Source organism: Aethalodelphis obliquidens, unplaced genomic scaffold (genome assembly GCF_003676395.1).
Source record: "Aethalodelphis obliquidens isolate GAN/ISIS:26980383/991018 unplaced genomic scaffold, ASM367639v1 scaffold27, whole genome shotgun sequence".
Classification (NCBI taxonomy): Eukaryota; Metazoa; Chordata; class Mammalia; order Artiodactyla; family Delphinidae; genus Aethalodelphis; species Aethalodelphis obliquidens.
Window position 1 is genome coordinate 5,824,737 of NW_020837971.1, and position 21,104 is coordinate 5,845,840.

The following is a 21,104-nucleotide window of genomic DNA, read 5'->3' on the forward strand; positions in this document are numbered from 1 at the left end:
TGGCTTTTGAACATAATTTTTATTTAAGCATGGGCTTTTAGCATGGTTCACCCTAGAGTGCAACCTTTTCGTTAAGTTAATAGAGAGTTCAGGGCTACCGGGCCATTATAATGTTGCTGGTGTTGGTACAACTTCATCAGAAAGGTATGAATATGACCCGCAGGAAAAACAATCCACAAAGAGAACACAATGAAAACATCCACTGTTTCACAAATCACTCTGTTACCACAGACACAAAATGGCAGTTACTGTTAGTAAATCAGCCACAGAACACTTTAAAAGAATCTTTAGACAAGGAAATGGGAATTCCTTTGTGGGAGACAGGGTCTTCATCCACAATTTTTAATTAGAAAATATTTCAAGGTCAGGCATCTTTCTTATCCACAAAACAACGCTAAGCCAACATACATTTCAAGGGGTGTATTAAAGGAGATACCATATCTTTACAACTATCTTCTTGAGTAGGTATTTCAATGAATTTTCTGCAGAATATAAGTAGCCTGAATTCAGCAGCAAAATATTGCAACATAAGTAAATACAGTGTCAATGTGTTGTTATATTGTAGAAGAGAATACATAAAGGACAAACAATGATAATTTAATCATATGAAACATGATACATAGCTGAAATACAGTCCACTTAAATAGCTTTGTGACCAAGAATGTTAAATACTGTACTAAATGCCATTTTAAACATAAAATCTCTTAAACTTTTGTGCTTAAACTTTTTTTTTCTGTTAAACTATTTCTTATTTTCAATACTGCCACTGTAACTGATATTACCACAGATCACAATTTGCACAGACACATCAACATGAAGACATTTACTTATGAGAAAATAAGTCACTTGTCATTAGTTCACAGTGTGGGAAAGTGGTGTATACTCAGTCTTGAGAAGGGCTTTCAGTTAATCACCAAGTCCTTCACAGAAATTTCCTGATATCAGATGCAGTACAAGATTTAAAAGAACGGAAAACAACACATCACAAGTTGGAAGGAAAAATAAACTTTTTGATTCCTCATGGGTATCGTCTAAGTGACCTTCGTCTTCTGTTGTAGAAGTGCCTGAGCCCATGTTGTCGTGAAAAATTCATCATGTAATTTTGTTTGCGAGTGCTGTTGAAATCAGAAAGGATAGAGGCAGGGGAGGGAAAGGAGAAAGAGCATGTAAGTCCCATCATTGAAAGCACAATCTAGGACCTTAGTCTAGGTCCTAAGTTACCCTGATACTTATTTGAAAATTTTCAGGGTTAACAGGTCATGCTGACATTACCACCCCAGGACAGAAGAACTAAAGGCTGACACCTGAATTCACTGCCTTTGGCCTTGAAGAAATCCCCTTCTTTTCATGAGTGAGGTCCGAACCAGAAAAAATGGTAAATTCTCTTGATTCATTGCAAAAGTGGACTGAAACTCTTTGGATCTTTAATTTTATTCTTGAACTCTTTCTGAAAGCATTTACTTGGATGGAGTTCATTTGAGACAAAGTGTGTGCTGTACCCATTACCTTATTTAAATACACCTTTAACAAGTAGAAAGCATAATTTGATTCTTTCAGCAAACATTTTCATTTAAAGCTTAAAAAGCAGAAACAAACAAAGGGAAAACAAACTTGTTATCTGAATCAGCTTGACCTTCCTATTTTATGCAGTCTCAGGGGCAAAATAAGGAAGTAAGTTTTTTTCTCAGAAGGTCGGATTCCACTGCCTTCCTCAAACAATAAGCAGCTTGGGTCATATTCTACACACATGGCCTTATGAAGGAGACACCCCACTAAAAAAAGATCATAAAATACTAAGAAAGTGTAATTCAATGTATAGATGTAAATATATGTGTATATATTCCCCCCATGTATGTACATACACGTTCATGCATATATACTCTACGTGAAGCTGATAAAAATACTGAAAATGGATTTTAGGAGCCTGTAGGAATATGCACGATACTGGTAGAGACAGCTGTTAAAGTTCTGGTATGGAAAATGTAATTTAAAAAGGATCATTATCCATAAGGTCACTGACAAGAATCAGACTCCTTTCACACATGGACTGGAGTGACAACATGTCTCTATGTAGCACTGAAGTGTGGTTTTTAAGTGTGAGCCTCTTAGTATTTTCCAAATTCACTGAGTCTCTTGAATACTGTCTGGTCCTAAAGTCTTTTCCTCCTTAATTTTATGGGAACACAAAATGCGTATGGAGCAGGATAATGTCATGTGATGTGCTATCACCATGAAGGTCAGTCAATATGACATGAACTTGAGTCACGGTGAAGAGGTGGGAATGGATAATTTTGCACCGAGCAGTGTATTCTTCTGAGTTATTAATGATCAACAGACCAGGCAAGGTGTAAAATGATACTGTTTTACCTAGGATATTATACTAACACTTGTAACATACAGAAACCTTTAAAATAGGATTTTCTAGATGTTTGATCATTCAAAAAGTAGATTTATAATAAAATCTCTGAAAGGAAAATGCATAAAGTGAACTTCATCAGATATGTTTAATCAAAAAGCAACAGTATCTGTGCTGAAAACTTGATAAAAAGAAGACATCACATTGATATATATTTTGGAAAATAAAGTGCTAATAACTTTTCACCCTGGATTTCTATACTATAAAAATGCTAACTAGAAACTATAGAATGGAAACAAAATATACTCTGAAGACACTGTAGAGAAAAAGAAAAAAATCAGGTTTCGTCTTCAGGTAGCTTGACTATCCTCCTTGCTCCCCTGTATCAACCAAGTTGACCCGTTTCAATGTCACAGTTGAAGAAGGAAATGAATGTATCCATTATTCATCAGCTGCTATAAGTACTAGTTGCTGCCTATGTAAAGTCTAGTTACAAAAAACGGACAACGACCTAATGTATTGAACTAACCAAGTGTCAGGAGAAAGAATCCTCTCACCTCTTTGGTCACAGAAGATTGGGACTGGCACTAGCTGGCTTCCTGCTAGCATCCTAGGACATCTTGTGGCCCTTTCCCTGAGCTATTACAGTAGCCCCCTAAGCTAGCCTCCACATTCTCTCCCCTTATGAAAGAAACACCACTGAAAAGATACTATGAAATACTAAGAAAGTATCACCGAATGTGTAATTGTATGTATGTGTGTGTGTGTATCTTCCCACACATACGTATAATTAATTTTGCACACCAGTTTCAGCAAACTTTCCCTCAAATGCTGGCTTTATCTTGTTAAAAAAAACAAACAAAAATACCCCATTCATAATCCTTGTAAGTCAACTTCGCCAGCTATTTCAAGTCCTCCACATGTTTCACCTTACTCTGTTTTTCAAGTCCTTTCATCCGCTACACCTCACACAGTCATCTCTATTCAAACTCACCTTGAGCCCCTTCCATCTGCCTTATTGGACAATCCCCAACACAGCTTCCTCAAATTTCTACTTATTTTTCAAGTATCACATTTTCTTTCTTGCTCACCCCCTGCAGTAGGGATTTCCCCCCCTCCTGTGAACCCTCATACTGCTCATTTTCTGCTTTGCTTGGAGATGATTTGTGTTCACATCTTGGCTCCCCATGACTAAACTGCGGTGGGTGTCGTGGATGGGCCCCACTCCCTCCAGCCCCACATCATAGTGCTGAGCCTCCTGCCTGACCCCTGGGGGGTCAAGGCATGTTTGTTGAACTTATGGTGACTTACTGATTGGATTCCTGTTGTAAATCATTACTCTTTAACTATAAGGAATAATTGCAAAGTTAAAGCAATGAAAATATTCTGTTGAAAACACATTTAAAGATATAAGGTACTCAAAGAGAATTTAAAATAGTTAAAATATCTTACATGGAAAAAAGATAAACTCAGAACACTCAAGATATTTAGTTACCTTAATGTGACCGAGATGGACATGAAAGTGACCTCAATATCCGGGAACAAAGGAACATTTAATTTGAACACAAGTTGATGTGCATGTTTAATGGCTTTAAAGCAACTTCTCCATATAACTATTTACTTACTATGGACTGATTTAAATTCTTCATTTTTGTATGTGAGAAAATAAATATTAACAGGTTGCAGATCTTTTAATACCTTGATAATCGATCAGTCCAGCTTGGAAGCTGACTTTTACTTTAGGAGGCATTTTGATTCATTGGATACCCTTTAATTTTGAATACATTTTCGTATCAGTAGCATATCTTTGGATCTCTGCGAATGTTGATATGCACTCAGCATTTGCTATAGATGTCTAGTGTTTTGTAGTCACATTAGAAATGGCCACATTTTCAAATCACACTTGAAACTAACTAGTAATTTTGTTATGTAAAGCGTAAATATTTCTGGAGACAGTTAAGTTGGAACCTAACAAAGCAGACTTTTCCAGTTCATAAGCTTTTGAAAATCAAGCACCATGGGAAGCTATACCGAAGTGCTGCCTGCTTCGAAGACCATTTAATAAACTGTCATGGTTATTAAACTTGTGGCTTCTAAAATGTCTAAGTTATAGGATTGGGCATTAGGGGAATGTTAAACAAGTTTAAAGATCTCATGCTTATTATCTTCTTTTGTGAAGCAGATCTGAGAGCCTATTTTTGGTTTTGATACATGTAGATGTATAGCTATAGATAAACTTATAACCAAAATAATTAAGGTGTGGTGGAAAATGTTAAGGATTTATTTCTTCACTGTGATTATAGGGGAAAGTATTTTTATTATAATTCCAGTGAAAGCAGGTAATATTCATCCCAAGGCATATCAACTACAGTACTTGTCAATTTGCTTTGATTCTGAATAGAACTAGGTCCATTTATAAACTCCCATTAATGAGTTAAGTCACTGCAGGAAGGGAGAACGATGACTTCTTGGAAATGCTAACTTAAATTTCCATTATCACTGAGGGAATTTGGGGACTTTAGACAGCATATGGAATAATAAAATGTTTCCCTGTTTCTGCATAGGAAATACGGATATTGCAAGTTTTTTCAAGAACTAGTGACTGTTCTCTCGAACTGCTCTTCTTCACTGGAGCCACTATCTTAGGTTATTATTATGAAAAAATTTGACTGATTTTTAATTGATTCTAAAGGAAATGGGGAAGATAGAGACTTGGCAGAAGTAATTTGAACTCAGAAATTTAGGCATTTTTACTGTTCGGTAATTTATTTTTCATCAAAACAAAATGATGCAATAAATAATATTTTATATCAATGCAAAAATAAGAATCCAGTGACTGCCATTATCTTTCAGAGAAATACTGATGAGAGTAGAATGGGAAGCTGCCACTGAAACTAATCAATGAAACTGCCCTGCATATAAAAAAGAAAGTACATTTTACTTTCAAGGCCATGTGTTTTCAGGAGGGCTACATGTAGATTAGTGTGGGCTCATACATCTCACAAATGTAGAAGGTTTCATTTTTCTTTTCCCTGCTGACTGGGGATAGGAATAATATCTGATATTGTGTACCTTGGGGAATTGTAAGGATTAAATGAAAGCTTCTAGTAGAATATGCAGATGTTTAATAAATGATAAACATTTTACCTTCTTTCCTAAGTTTTAAAGTATCTCTATTAGAGAGCAAATGGAAATATATACTTAAAAAGGCCAATCTTACCTAAGGATATCATCTAGAACTCACAAATATTATGAATAAATCCATTCCCTTTTGCCTGTTCGTTTTTTAACTTAGAATAGAATTAAGAAGTCTAGGCATCCTCACTCATGTCCAGCACAAGAGATCTTTTGAAAGACACTGCATGTAATCAAAGCTCTGAGCTCTTTTCCACACATTTCTATTTTCACTTTCCCCTCATAACAAACTTACAAACTGTTAACATTTCAAGAGCACCTAACAAAATCCCAGGCACAGAGTCAAACATTCAAATGAAGGAATGCTGACTGGTACTCTGATCTATGCTCTTGTGCCCCTTATTGTATACATCAGAAAATTACCACAATTTGGCTGAACTCTGAGTTTACATGATCTAGGTTTCAAGTGTTCCAGTATATTTCAGTATCCCATATAACTTTGTTTTCACAGGTTTTTTTTCAGTTGCAAAGGTCTTCTACAAAACTTCTCAGTTAATGTAGGTAACACTGATGAAACTATTAGTAAACAGTTCCCCGGAATTAGTAAGAAGACTTACCTTACTCTAGTGGAAAACCAATGACAGCAAATAATGAAATATAACACAAGTTAAAAAATGCCTTTCAACACATGCAGCACTGTGATTAGTCATAAAAGTCTGATCAGGTTTAGATGCGATAAAGGATTTTTCATCTCTTTTGAAAATAAAAATTAAAGAAGTTATTTCTTATTCTTCTATACCTAATATATACATATATTTAACTTTTCTATGTAATGCAACATGCAATATTTGCTCATAACCGTATGTCAAGGTACATGTAGCTATAGTACTACATTTGGCATAAATGTTGCATATAAAGTATAAATATGAAAGTAATAGTTTAATAACTACCATTAATTTTATTATTTGATTTTTCAATTATTTACATTTTAGAACATACTTATTCCTGAATATATTAAGGAATGGGCTCTTAAAAATACGTAAGTCCTCTATATCAAACAACACAATCAAATTTAATAAAGGATAAATATGCTTTGCAACAAATGTAATATGCTGTTCTCCATAAATCATTTGTGCCAAAAATGTGACAGTATCTTGATAATGAATACATGAGGGAATGGCCATGATGGAACTCATATTATAAAATCTGATAAATGCCTTTAAGACCATAGTTAGCAGCATATTCATTTCCAATTCTCAGCAAATGTGGTAATAATTCACTTTTTAGTAAATCAGTTCACAAAGGCTGACTCTTTACCGAGCAATTTGCTTTCAAGGTACACATGCAAAAATTGGCCCGCTTCATTGTACACATGACAGGTTGTGACTTAGACACGTACACAGGAAATGTGATGTGTGAATGAAATGCAGAGTTGGGTGAGGGAGATTCTTAGGGTAGAAGGATGAGTGCCCGGCAATAAGACAAAGGATTCCCTTTTATCCTAAGAAGAACCCCACCAGCATGGATCTTGTGAGGGATCTGCCCAAATGTATTCAAAAACATTTACTGAAAAACAAATATTCTACACTAGCCAATGAATTCAGAGAAATTAGGTTTCTGATGCTTGATTGTCAATGACTGTGTTAAGCTGCATCACTCAGACTTTACGGATGAGGACTTTTTGTAAGCTAGTGAGGCTGGAAAAAAGTGATCTGTCAATTCAGTTCATCTGTTCTGTGGCAGATTAGCAAGGGCTTATCATCATGAAGTGCTTTTCATGTGCAGGTTTTATTGAAAAACATCATCAGAGTGGGGAGATTACACTCTCAAACAAGCATAAGGCATAAGTGACTTTGCTTGTTAAATGCTAAAACTGTGGTTTTTATCTTTATGGTGTGGGGCTTATTCTGTATATCCATATTTATGAAACTCAAATCCTTCTGGATGGAGTATTTTAGAATTAAACCATTAAATTAAAAATATATTCTCTATCTTGCTCATTTAGGATGTACTCCTAAACTCTGAAATATTTTCAAAAGTGCTACATTTTTTTCTCATCAAACTCATGTATCTTCTTGGTTATTATGGGCAGTACTGACGTTAGACTCAAGATACCATGCGTGACCACAGTTTTTTCTTTCTAGGAGTTTTTAGCATGTGTCCTTAGTGCACATGCACAAAAGCTAAACTATGGTAATAAAGCTAGATTAGGGCCAGTCTTTACTCAGAAAAGAAAATATGTTCTAAAAATGTATACCCCCAACCATTGGTTGCAAAAAACATATTAGTTGCCCTATCTGTGGCATTCAATTAGGCAGGGCTTGTATCTCTTGAGATATGCACCTCAGCCTCCTGTTCCCTCCACACTTAAGGAGTTAACATTACTAGTTCCTATAACTAAGTGTTATTATACAAAAGTATAGTTAATTAGGAGGATATTTTGAATTTAATAGGGTTTTATGGGAGTATTCCACCTCTCCATTTCTAAATATACATCTACTGCAGCAAAGTTATAATTAGTAATATTTGTGAATTGTGACATGAACCTTGGCTGGCTTCTTTGTGCTTTACTTGGTTGCAAGACACTTGGAAAAATTATTATATTTTATTTTTCTGAATTATCTGGAACTTCATTTTTAAGCTCATCAAATGAATGAATTAAAGTAACTGTTTTGTAGAGCTACTAAGGGCATATTAACTAGCAAATGCCTTAAAACTTTTTGCGACTCTTCTGAAAATAAGCAGTTTGAAAGAATACAGTGGCATAGAAATATTAAAGCCTAAGACAAGAGCAAAACATCAAAAACATAGTTCTGAAAATATAATTTCTTTGTACCGTATTTTTTAAACAACTCATTGATTGAACTCAGCTTTATGAAGTATTTCTTCTTTCCAAAAAAGAAGGAAAACAAAGTGACTCCTTTAGTTTTAACAAATTTTAACATATTATATAAATACACACACATATTTATATAAATATATAAAATTTTACGGTTACACGTGTAGTTATAATTTAAAATTATTCACCAGAAGACTGAATAAAACTCAAGTCATGCAATACTCTGCATGTGTGGCAATGCTCTTTTCTCATTTGAAATGTTTTAGTGCCCTGAGACTTTGAAACAATCATGCAGAATAAGAGCAGACAGGTGCCTACGTGCTAACTTCTTTGAAGTCTTAAAATTCTGGAGATGGAATAAAAGTGAAGTCTTTATAAATACAGATTATTGCTCCAGAAGAATACCAGAAATGCTAGGTTTCTGGTATCTTATATAATCTGACCTTGATTCTTGTAATAATATCATGATTCTGGTTACTGCTTATAAAAATTAATACCAACAGCAGGTATACCAGAAGGTTCCCTGGGGAGCTGTGTGGTGAGAACCTCTGAGGCAGCAGGTCAACTCTGTTCTGCTCCCAAATTGTAAAGGGGTTATTTTACACCAGGGAGTATATTTGTACTTCTGACCCCACCTACTCTTTAATCTTAGTACACGGGAGGGAACTGTGGTGATAATATGCCTTTGAAATCCAAAATGGATAACTGCAATTGCTTGGTTGGATGGGGGGGATAAGAAATATCCTTTCAAACACATGACATGTTAACAATTGTCGTATCTACCCAAGGTCAGTATTAGCATCCTGCCTTCTATTGAGGACTGTCAAGCTTTGAACTTTCCATAAAAGTTGGTAACGCTTTGTCAGGCACAGGAAGCCCCATTAATGTAAACTGTCTTGGCAAGAGACTTGAAAGATAAAAACTGGTTATTGACTCTAAATTTGATTCTCAACCATTTTATTAGAATGAACTGAGGTGCTTTTAAAAAAGACCGATGCTCAGGTCTCACAGAAGGTCAATTTAAAGCAACTAACCCGTAGGTATGGGCATGGACATTGGGACACTCATTGATGCTTCCAAAAGCTCCTAAGTAATTCTGATGTTCAATCAGATTGAGAAGCGCTGCTCTGAAAGGAAAGTAGCCAGAGCATAATGGCTAGAGGGTTGGGTTTTGGTCTGTCTGGATCTCGCTCTCTCTGAACTTACCATACATCATTCGTTTTAGAGCCCAGGTTAGTCTATTCTCCTGGAATAATGCAGTCTGAGGAAATCAAACTCTAAGTAAAACATCAGCCTCATAATATAGATTCAAGTGAGTCTGGACTGTTACTTTAAACTTCAACTTTATCTTATGGAGGCAGAGCCCAGCAAGTTTTCCAAAGCAGCAGAGCGCACAGTGGGAGCTTGTGTAGGAACCGGGTTGCTCTTGGATTTGGGGATTGACATGGATGCCATGCAAGCAGGTGCCTCAGTGAAAACTAAGACGAGGGCTAACTCAAGACTGAAAGATTCAGCTCATGGCTATGATTGAAAGAAAACAAATCTGGTAGGTGTCCTACCAATTAATCACTTAAATTTGCTTTCAAAATGACTGAAATCAGCCAAGGGACTGATTTCGTTTTCGATCTGGTAAACAGAATGAACATTTGAACCTATCTACCGAGAAGATTCGCCTCTCCTTGCCAACCACTTGGAGCCATCAGTCCGAACCCGTCGAGACATAAGCATTCCAGTTCTACAGGAACTAGATTGTTAGAGAAAAAGCAAGTCATCTCACTGTGGAACAGTCAACCCAGTTAGGTGAGAGCGCTGACAACTTTATTCTATGGGAAAAACCATGGGGAACACCCTTCACTTCTTAGGCGCTGGGATCGGTCACGAGGAATCTGAAACCACAAATTCTTTCTTCTCGTTTTGACCCTGTCATTAAATGGAAGAATGCCCCAGGCATCTGTTGCTAGGACAGGTGTTTGTAATTGGGCACATGTCCTAGTGATACTCTGTACATAGACCAGTACAGATTCTTTTTCTTTTCAGGATGTCATTCCATTTTATAAGGCAACTCAGACCTGGTAGTAGGCATTGTTTCCCATTTACCTGGAGACTTCTGTTCGATCCAATTTAATTAATATTGTCAAACCCTTAAATAAACCTTTGCTTATTGAAGTTTTCTAAGTTATATTAAATTATATTTGGGGCTTTGTTATTTCACTGTTGACTAGAGCTGTAGTTTGCAATTGTGGAAGAGTATAAGCCAAAGTGGTCCCATGGGGGTTTCTCATCAGGGACAGTTCTTACTGAATTAAGGAGCATGCCGTATCAAAGAAATTTCAAACCTTTCTGAAATGGACATGAGATGCTATGTATCAGATACTCACAGGACGACCTCCACATGGTCCAAAGCCCATTGATCATGACCTGTTCCATTGTGGCGTGGCTGCCACCAGCGCAATAAAACTCCTTTCATCCGTGCCTCCCTGGGTCACAGATAGAAGGACAGAGAGATTAAACACTAGAACACAGAGAACTTTCAGGTAGGTGACTTCCAGACTTCAACTACAATAGTCTAATCTTAATCAACATAACTTTGGGTATGGAATTTAGATTTGCTCAGGTCATAGTATTCTCCTAAGCAGCATCAAGTTTTATTGGCTACTCAAGGATTTGCAATCCTTCTACATGTCTCTCCCTTCTTCCCCTTGCTCCACGAGTACCTGGAAGAGTCACATCTTTAGTCAACAAATGTGACGTGCCTTCTATGTGACGGGCACCGTACTAGACGCTGGGGTACCATGCCAGGCAAAACTGACTAAGCTGCCTATCCTCAGCAGATTTTTAAACCGGTGTACCCAGCAGAAGATTAAAAATGTTGTTTCCTAAACGACTAGAAACACTGGTTACTGGGTGGGAAATATGCACAACACACCCTTGTATTTAATTGCTTTTCTCTCTTCCCTCTCGACCTTATCCTGGCTCCCAGTTGTGCCTGTTGTCCTAATAGAAAACGGTAACACAACTCTGGAGATCTGGATTAGTCTTGGTTCTGCCTCCACCTACTTTTGCGGCACTGGTTCAGTAACTTCACCAAACACTGTTTATTGTTAGGATCATGTGTGACACCATGCTCTTGCTCTCTGACCGCTTACAGGGGGACGTTGTAGGACACCCTCTGAGCCTGTGTGAAGTCCTTCGGCTGGTGCTGCGCGATGACGTGCCAGGTGATCCCGTTGTTGACACTGTACTGCAGCAGCACGGCCTTGTCCACGGAGTGGGGGCCGCTCAGGTCGCTGTTGCAGCTGTCTGTCTGCGATGTACTCCCAATTTGCAAAACAAACATGATTTTGCTGAACAAACACAGGGGAAACCGTGTGTAAACAAAACTCAGGAAGTATTCAAGGAGTTATACGTTCTACTTTTTTATCTTTCTCGTTCCTAAAGTCCATGATTTTCACGTTCATAATATAGTAAAAATAGAAGCATCCAGTCTTATGACTAAGTCACATAAATAACAAAATTTATTGACCTTATCTTTTACATCATACATATGAAAAATAAGCCCAGAAGGCTGGTGTTCTACACAGTGAAAATTTTGACTTTCAAAGATCTTTTTTCTTCTTATGATATTAGAAATCTTGTTAGAGTATTTCTCCTGAAACACCTTCTGTTCTCTGCAAAGTGATATGGGCCAAATAGGCAGCTGAGGACATGGAGAGGACAAGAAATAAAACCACAGTATTTATGCTACATGCTTTTTACAAATAGCTTCAAGCTGGACAGAATCTGGACAAGGATAAATCATCATGTTTATTTTAGGAAAGGATGTCTGGAGATCAGAGCAGAGGGAAAACTGAGTTAGACGCACAGGCTCTGGACAATATCTGCTATCGTGTTTGACGTGTCCTTTTGTTTTTCACAGGCATCTTTGCCCTTAGAAGATACAGTTTTTAAACATAGGAAATCTATCCTCGTAAGATTCCTAGTGATTAACAGGTGGTCAAATAAAGAGCCTGACTTAAACTGGTAAATGCATTATTTAAATGCATTAATTAATTTAAAGCAAAGTTACTTGCATGACATGGTATGCAATCATTAACTAAGTGGCTAGTTGTAGCTATATATGGGGTCAAGGAAGACATCAGGTTGATCTAGATGAGGTACATCTTTTTGGTAGGAAAAAAATTGGGGATGGGTGGACACAACAACTTCTGGCGTCTATGGTTAGTTATATGGTTACTCTACAGGAATTAATTTTTTAATATTTTTATTGTTTATCATATTGAAGGCCCCCCAACCTGCCTTTCTGCCTCTGAAAATACATTACTAATATTAAGCTTCAAGTAAACATCTACATTCCAACTAACCCAACATTTAATTCTCAAAAATACTCACACACTTTTCAGCATTCAGTGAGTAGTCTAGTATTTTGCAACCTTTATAAAGCCTTGGAATCTCTTCTTGAATTACACAGACAATAAGCTGTTTTTGTTCTGGCTAAGGTGGTAGAGCTGGGAAGGGCAGGTGGGGAAGGAACCCTCTTGGGTCTCTTTTTCTCTGTCCTCTCTATTCTGCATTACCGTGCAGCTCAGAAAGCATGTGAACTTTTAAAGTTCCCAGCCATCCAGCCATCGGTCCTCCACTTCCTTTTATAGCTACATATGCTAAATACAGGAATATGTATGTTTGCATTACTACGAATCTTCTTCACATTCACAGTTATATTTACATGCTTGCATATGTTCCATATTAAATTAGCTATATAGATTATTCATAACCAATTATTTATTTTTGCCAACTTTATTGAGATACAACTGGCCTCTAACATTGTATAAGTTCACGATGTTCAACATGTTGATGTGATACACTTATCCATTTCTTATATTTGGCCATTTCTCCAGGCTTATGCCTACATTACCAACACTCAGCCAGTGTGTGTGAAGAGATACAAGGTAATTCTACACTAAATTTAAGCAAAGCATAATTCTGAGTTGTGAAAACATATAATGCTTTTTCATACCAAATTCAGATGATATTTAGGTTTCCACTGCTTAATGACACCTGTGCCATAAAGTTCATGATCATGGCTGACAGCAGACAATGAGGCGCTTGTGACTGATTCTATGTCTGGACTACAACCTGGGAGTTGTATTACCTTGCTCGAGTGAGATCCAGAGGTTTGGTGGCAGCTTGCCTTATTTGACAGCCATTAAAATAGAGTGAGTCTCCATGGGCATAGGGTGCCAGCTGCCCACAGCCACTTCCTATCACTCCACCTTGAATAGTCTCCCAGTTTGCCTCAGTGACTCTTGCGGACTCAAAATTATCTTTAATATAACTGGGAAGATCATGACTGAAAACAGAGCAATCATCTCCTAGAGGGAAAGGAATAGTTGCAAAAATTAGCTGGAACAAGCAGAATCATCAAAGATTAAGAACAAGCATTCAATTTCAGATTTAATCCAATCAATTTCAGATTTATTGTAAGAATGACAAAATAGCAAGCAGATATAGACTCCCAGAAATACATGTTTCTCTTTTATTTCAGTTGACTTGTGTTGCTGAAAAATACCATGATCTTTGAGTCAATGTTTACTAAAATATGTAGGTGCTAATGTGCTTATTTCTTGTATAAGCCCATTGTTAAAAAACTACAGCATCTGGTTGGGCCTGTATGTTTACCAATGACATATCTCCAGAGGGTGATCTCACCCCGGCATTAGAGACAACCTAATTTCTGGTCCCCTAGCATGATTTTGTAGCAGAAAATAAGTCATGTTCTTGTTCTCCTTCTAGCTCTTATATTTGATGATTCTTGACAGCAGAGTCTATATTTTATTCATTGTTGGATCCCAGCACCTAGCACAATATTGAGCACATATAAAATATTCCATCATGAAGCTGGGATAAATACATGAATAAAAAACTGGAAGTGTCTCTCAGAGACCACAGATCTGAAATATGGGCATTTAAGGAAGGTGCTACTTTAGCTAATGTGTATGTCTTCGCATTTCTCCTTCATTGCAACAGCACGACTTTTCTCAACGTGTACAACAGTTCAAAATCAAAAGGTCATAGCTCTGTTGGATCAGAGAAGAGGGCAAATTCCAGACACCTAGGACTCCTTGTGAGACATCTGATTTGTTCATTTGCCTAAAGTTCACATTCTCCAGCTAATCTACAAACAGACCCAGTTGGTCTCAGCGGTAATGAGACCAGGGGAAAAAGATGGCGGCTAAGTCATTTCTAACCTCAGAGATGTGCAGCGGTCTACATTTACCATACTCATTTCACTTGGAGGCAAGGAAGTAGTATCCACCAAGAAATCTAAATGGATTCTACTCAATTCAAATCGATGGGTTCTTCCATTGTACCCTTGGGGAAGCTATACAATTTGGTCCTCTTTGGATAACTCTCTCAGCTCTGAGAGACAGCAAGGCTGACTGGAAAGGACAACTTGAGTTCTGGTCTTCTTACTGACATGTACTTGCTATGTGACCTTAGGCAAGTCACTTAACCCCCCTGAGCCTCAGTTTCTTTACCTGTAAAGTGGGAATAATGATATTAACCATAGCTAATTTATGGGGAATATCATAAATACTAAATGACTCTGCTGAATGTATTGGTGGATACTGTGTAAATGGTAAAGGATGAGGCAGTGTAAGGATTCACTCAGAAAAGATTTACTGTGCATTGCTATTAGGCTCCAAGGGTATAATGGTAATTGGATGGAGTGAACTTTGTAACATAGAGGCTGAAACCTATGAGAAACATTGCATCAAAAGAAAGCAGGGCTGCAGGCCTTCAAACAGGCTGACATAGCAAGCTCCTGTTAGGAGTTGACTGAATACTCTGCCCCAAATACACAGTTAGCCTCTGGAAATTCAAGCAGTAAAAGTATATTGTTTTGAGTCATGAAGGTTTTTTCGTATGTGACAGAGTGACCTGGGAAACAGAACATCTTGAATTGTCGGCTCCATCTTGGGACGACAGTGGCTGCTCCTTTCCCGGTCCAGGGAGAAGGAATATTGGTCCAGTATCTAGGGACAGGCAGCCAGGCCAGGCAGAAGAGAGGTCCAGAGTGGAAATCAAGTGTGGAAGGTAGGGGTTGGAGCAGGGAGTTATACGGAAGTTGGAGAATGTGAGGTACCATAGAATATCCTGGGAGGATAAAATCTGCATTTTTAAAAATTCAAGGAACATAGCATAAAATTAACCTTGGTAATTCATGCCAGAGGTAAATATCTATGTGATCAAAGAGTGTATCATCTATCTCAAATCCCTCAGGCCAGAGTTTCTATCCATTTCCTAGCAGCCTTTGCACACGTGTTGAGATGAGAACTCCATGGTCTCCTGTGTCAAGAACGACAAAATGGGATTCTGACCTTGGAAACTTTCATCGCAGATGCAGATGGCGCCAGTGGTGCAGTACCCGTGCCCACTGCAGAGCTTGGGGCAAGCCTCTCCGATGTACACGTGGTCAATTGCCCAGCTCTGCTTCTCCGTTTCTTCGCCCTTCTGGATCCAGCGAAACTGGGTTGCACTGAAAGTCCCACAGAGAGCAGAAGGGATCCAGGAGGCTGTTATTTTCCACGGCTACGTCCAGCATCCAGCCTCTGGGAATGGGGGCTATTTCTAAGAAAAGGGCTTCCCAAACTTCTCCCCGAAGCATCCGATTGGTGGAGGTGAGTGGTGTACCCCTCACATTCTAGGAGTATATACCCCAAAAGCCCTGAAAATTTTACGTGAATTTCCTATTCTGTTCCATAATAAACCTATTTTTCCTGTAGTGGTGTATCATTTTCAAATCTTTGAGGAAAATAAATGCTGCTCTAGGAAGACTGTGCTCCATTATATTTACCCTGCAGCTTTGCGTAACCCAACCAGCCTGGCAGAACCCAGAGGGCACTGATTCTGCGAGGAGCAGCACAGCCTTTGGGGGCACAGAACACCGGGGCAGATACGGTGCCAAGTCCAAGTCTCTGGGCATTTGTGACTCTGGGCCTGTGATTGAGTTTGGTGTGTGCTGTGGTATTTAATCAAAAGAAAATCTGACGTGTATGAATCATTTACCGACAAGATCCTATTTCTTCTTGGGACATGCAATTGCCATTTAGGGGCATGAGTTGGTGAGAGGAGGGGGAGATGAGGGGAAAGGGTACTAGGGCTGCAACTAAAAGTCTAGCCTCATTTTATCAGTTGCTCTCGCCTCACTGTATGTGCTCTGCCGAGACAGGCAGATGATTCCACCAAGTTGACCTTAGTACGCAACCTACCTGGAGGAGACATGGTCAGGCAGCTGGATGGTGATTCTCTTCCAGCTGGAGCTGTTGACAGCATTGTAGATGGTGGCTTCATGGAACTGGAAGGGGGAACAGCCAATGCTGTTTGAAGAGGAAGGAAGGCATTGGGTCTGAACGAGCTGCCAGGAGTCGGACCTGCAGAAACCAAAAAGGCTGCATTAGACAGCTCTTCAGAGAAGTACATGACCTGTCTTATGTCAAGGGAATGCTTTAGGGCTGGGTTAAATTAAGACATTTTAATGTAACTTTCCTATTTCCTATATATATTTATAATTACAGATAATAAAAAGAAAAATTGAAAACTATCTCATATGAGATAGATCCTAACTCTTTTCAGGCACATTAATATATTCACAGATGACAGAATAAAATGATGGCAGGAACAGAGTGGCATTCTAGCGACTTCCTCCCACTGATATTGTTACAAGAACTACACCTGGAGTCGACTGACAAAGTTCTCTATCTACCCAAACTTCTCACTATAATTCATTTTTCAAAGTGGTGGTGAGAGGCAGGCCTGCCAGCACCAACAAGGCAAACTTCCTCTGTCAGACTGATGCTCAGTACTGCTACTATGCTTTAGGAGGTGTGACTGTAGCTAGAGCATGTTCAGACCTTTCATTGATCTATATTTTTATTAGGGCTGGTTGAGAACAAGCAACGTGAATAAAGAGGGTTCTACTTTGAGGACAAACTTAGTGTCTTACTTAACTTACAATGTAAAGTTTGTTGGCTGCCGCGTAATATAACATTGATTTTTCTTGGTTTGAAGGAAAAATTTGAAAATAAGATACGTGTGTGAATTTTATACAAATGAAATTTTTACATGTATACACAGGAACTGCCACTTTTAATACATAAGAATGCTCCCCTGTAAGCAGCTGCCTTAAAAACAGACAAACATTTGAATTGTATATTCTTGTTTGGAGGAAATGTAAAACATTGTTTCACAAACCTTGCATCCTTAGTGTACTCCAACATTACGGAATGAAGGTCACCACAAGAAGTGGCTTCACAACCCACCACAATCTAAAACAAGCAAACAATCGATATGTGTCAGGCTAGATTAAATAATACCTCTCATTAATTAGAAATCCCATCTCTGTTCATTATGACTCTGAAAAGTAATCAAGAAGTATTCAGAGAAGCTTTTACAGAGCAGCCTGCCAGGACACCAAGAACACATTCTTTTGAGCTTTGTTAAAGTCATGCCATTTTGCAAGGAGACGAGAATTAAGGTTAAAAATATACTATTTCTATTTACTTAATTAGTATAACATATTAATCATAAATTTGGGGAAGATAAATTGGTCAAAAGGAAAGCAGTATTTGGAGAATTAAAGGAAAGAAACAAAGTATCATTGGTTCAAAACATTTTCATTGATATCCTATCTTCATTGATGCTACCATTAAATTTTTATTTGTAATTAAAAATAGCAATTTTTAATTACTTAAATTTATTCCTAGTCTTTTTCCATTTCCATGTGAATAAAAGCATTCCATATTATGTGCAATTAAATGCTTGAATCATCAATAATGCATAAATGCTAGAAAAATTTGGTGATTCAAATTTAAGTTCTAATCATCTACTCAGTATGTCCTATTTCAGTGCTGATAGTAGGGAAGGTTAATGCTAAAAACTTTAGACTATACGCTTATTCATAAAACAACCCTGGTTTCAGAGATACAATACAAAGTATATTCCAATAGTGGAAATGGAAACCAGAACCCATACAAATAAAATGCTGTGGTGCTTCACAGGAAGGAGAGATTGAATCTTATTAAGTAGGTTAGAAAATAGTTCATCAGAAGTGGGAGATCTAAATTATTCCAATTACAAAAAGAAAAGATAATTGTGTGATGTGATAGAGGTGTTAATTATCACTATTGTGGCAATCATATTCCAATATATAAATGTATCAAATCAACATGTTGTATACCCTAAATTTACACAATGCTATATGTCAAATATATTTCAATTAAAAAAATAGAAAAGAATTCATCAGGTAGAGTGTATGTGAACTGTCCCTGAAGAATGGGAAGAGTCTGAGAGGTAGAGACAGGAGAAAGACATTTGGGTGGGAAAGCACTGTGGCATGTCTGGAGTGCAGCGTGTGGTGTGTTTTGGTCTAAGTGTAGAGTATGTGGAATATTGGTGGAGGAGGTTGGAAAGATTGGTTGAGTTTGACAGACCATGAGTTGCAGTCAAAGGTGTTTGATCTTAATTTGGTAGGCAGTGGGGCGTCATTAAGGGTTAATGAGCAGGGGGATGATGCGCTCAAAGCTGTGCTTTGTAAGGATCAATCTGACTGTGCTGTTGAAGACACGTGGGAGTGGAGAGAGATTAGAAAGGAAAGGACTACTCAATGGCCTACTCATTGAATTAGGGCCAGAATAAAGGTGGTAATAGTGCAAACAGAGGAGATGGGATGGGTGCCAGGAACACTGGGAGTTAGAATTTAAAGGATGTAGTAACTGATTAGATGTGAAAAGTGAAAAGTCAAAGACTAAATTAAAATTTAGAGCCAGTGAATAGGTGACAGGCAGTGCTATCAAGAGAAATAGGAAAATCAGAAAGAGAAGTGGGCATGGGGCAGGAAGATATGAAGTTCACCGTTAGACATGTTGAGTTGAGGTGCCAGTAAGGCAGAGGTGTAGAAATGTACACAGGCTATTAAAAGTACTGAATTGGCTGCTGATGGGCCAGTCAAGGTTGGATATGCAGATTTGGGAGTTGCTCTTAAAGGTGTGATATTTGAAGCCAGAGGATGAATGAAGTTTCCAAAGGTGAGAATGTCTGTGAAGAGAGAAGAAAGCCAGGGAGAAGTACTAAGAAATGCTGATATTTACCAGGTTGAGGGAAGAAGAGGAACCAAAAAGGAGACAGACGTGGATATCAAGAAGGTAAGAGGAGAAGCAGCAGAGAACCCAGAAGCCAATAGCAAAGAGAATTTCACGAGCTGGAGAAGACAAGGAAAAGAGTGCCAAATAGTACAAAGAAAAGGAAAAACGAGGAATGGGTGAAAGCTGAAAGCTGTTATGGATATGGTGTTTAGAAAGTCTAGGGTGACTTTATTTTTTAATTTTTTTAACTTTTTATTTTATATTGGAGTGTAGCCGATTAACAATGTTGTGACAGTTTCAGGCACACAGCAAAGCAACTCAGCCACACATACACAGGTAACCATTCTATGGTGACTGTAAAAATGCAGATTTAGGGACACTTTAATCATGAAATTTCTGGGGACAAGCTTTTTTTTTTTTATGAAACAAATTGACTTGGCTAGAGAAAATTTCAGTCTCTTCAGTTCTGGGTTGATAGAAGAAGCAAAAGAGGAGGTCCCAACCAACTTAATCAAAAAATGCTCTGATGTGAGCCTGGTAGAGGGAAAGCCTTAAGGGACGTGGCTTGGAATTAGGGGTGGTATAACACTGGACATGACCTTGAGCATCCTTCATGTCACTAAGTTAAAGACAGTCCTGAGGGAGTGGTAGCATTTGGGGGGCTTGCCTCACCACCCTACAGTCTCTGAAGGAGAGTTTAACACAGAGCTGAGGAAACCAGAAAATTTGTTTGTTTTTTCAACATATCTCTAGGAATTTTTCATCTTGCAAAACTGAAACCCTATACATAATAAGTCCTGATTTTCCCCTTCTCCCAGCTGTGAATACATTTTTATTATACTGATAAGGATTCTTACTATTAATTGTGATTATAGCACATCTTTTTAAATAAGGGTATTAGAACTGATCTGTCTCTTTAAAAAGATCTAGTAATAAACTGCATTTCTGTAATGCCCCTTTTTAGTGTGTTCTTCAGTGAGAAAGACATTAATTGATATTGCTTTATCTTTCTCTCTAATTGTCTATTAATTACCTCCTATGCCTTCCCTTCCATTCTTCTATATGAATAAAATATGCAATTTTAAGAAGTGAGAGTCCTTTTCAAATCTTTGAGGATTTGGGAAGTTCCAATTGGGCTAATGTACAGGTTCGTTTTTGGAAGTCAGAGACAAAAGAAAAATGGAAAGACATACTGAAAAAGGATAGATAAAGAGACAAAGTGGGCCTTCCCTGGTGGCGCAGTGGTTGAGAGTCCGCCTGCCGATGCAGGGGACACGGGTTTGTGCCCCGGTCCGGGAAGATCCCACATGCCTTGGAGCGGCTGGGCCCGTGAGCCATGGCCACTGAGCCTGCGCGTCTGGAGCCTGTGCTCCACAGCGGGAGAGGCCACAACAGTGAGAGGCCCGCGTACGGCAAAAAAAAAAAAAAAAAGAAAGCAAAGTGGCTTGATGTATGAAATAGGCATAAAGAGAAAGTGGTATAGAAATGGAGGAGAGAGACTGACAGAAAGGGGGGACAGAGACAAAGAAACTAATAGGCAGATGTGCCTATTTGAGCTTTTTATTTCCAAGTTTGGAAAAGTGAACTCAAGATTACATATCTGAGATACAATACAGTTACATTTCTTGCCACG

At 38.2% G+C, this 21,104-nt stretch overlaps 1 protein-coding gene across 1 annotated transcript in view; it reads right to left on the reverse strand.

Moving 5' to 3' along the window:
• Positions 1 to 21,104, reverse strand: part of RELN (reelin) — a 517,734-nt gene continuing 496,630 nt past the window's right edge. Inside the window, exons 58-64 of the mRNA XM_027123841.1 lie at positions 17,583 to 17,656; positions 16,601 to 16,762; positions 15,710 to 15,867; positions 13,480 to 13,699; positions 11,477 to 11,674; positions 10,709 to 10,807; positions 1 to 1,115 (exon numbers count right to left, since the gene is read on the reverse strand). Coding sequence (XP_026979642.1) covers positions 1,019 to 1,115; positions 10,709 to 10,807; positions 11,477 to 11,674; positions 13,480 to 13,699; positions 15,710 to 15,867; positions 16,601 to 16,762; positions 17,583 to 17,656 — 1,008 coding nt within the window. The 3' untranslated portion in view covers positions 1 to 1,018. The remainder of the gene's footprint in view (positions 1,116 to 10,708; positions 10,808 to 11,476; positions 11,675 to 13,479; positions 13,700 to 15,709; positions 15,868 to 16,600; positions 16,763 to 17,582; positions 17,657 to 21,104) is intronic.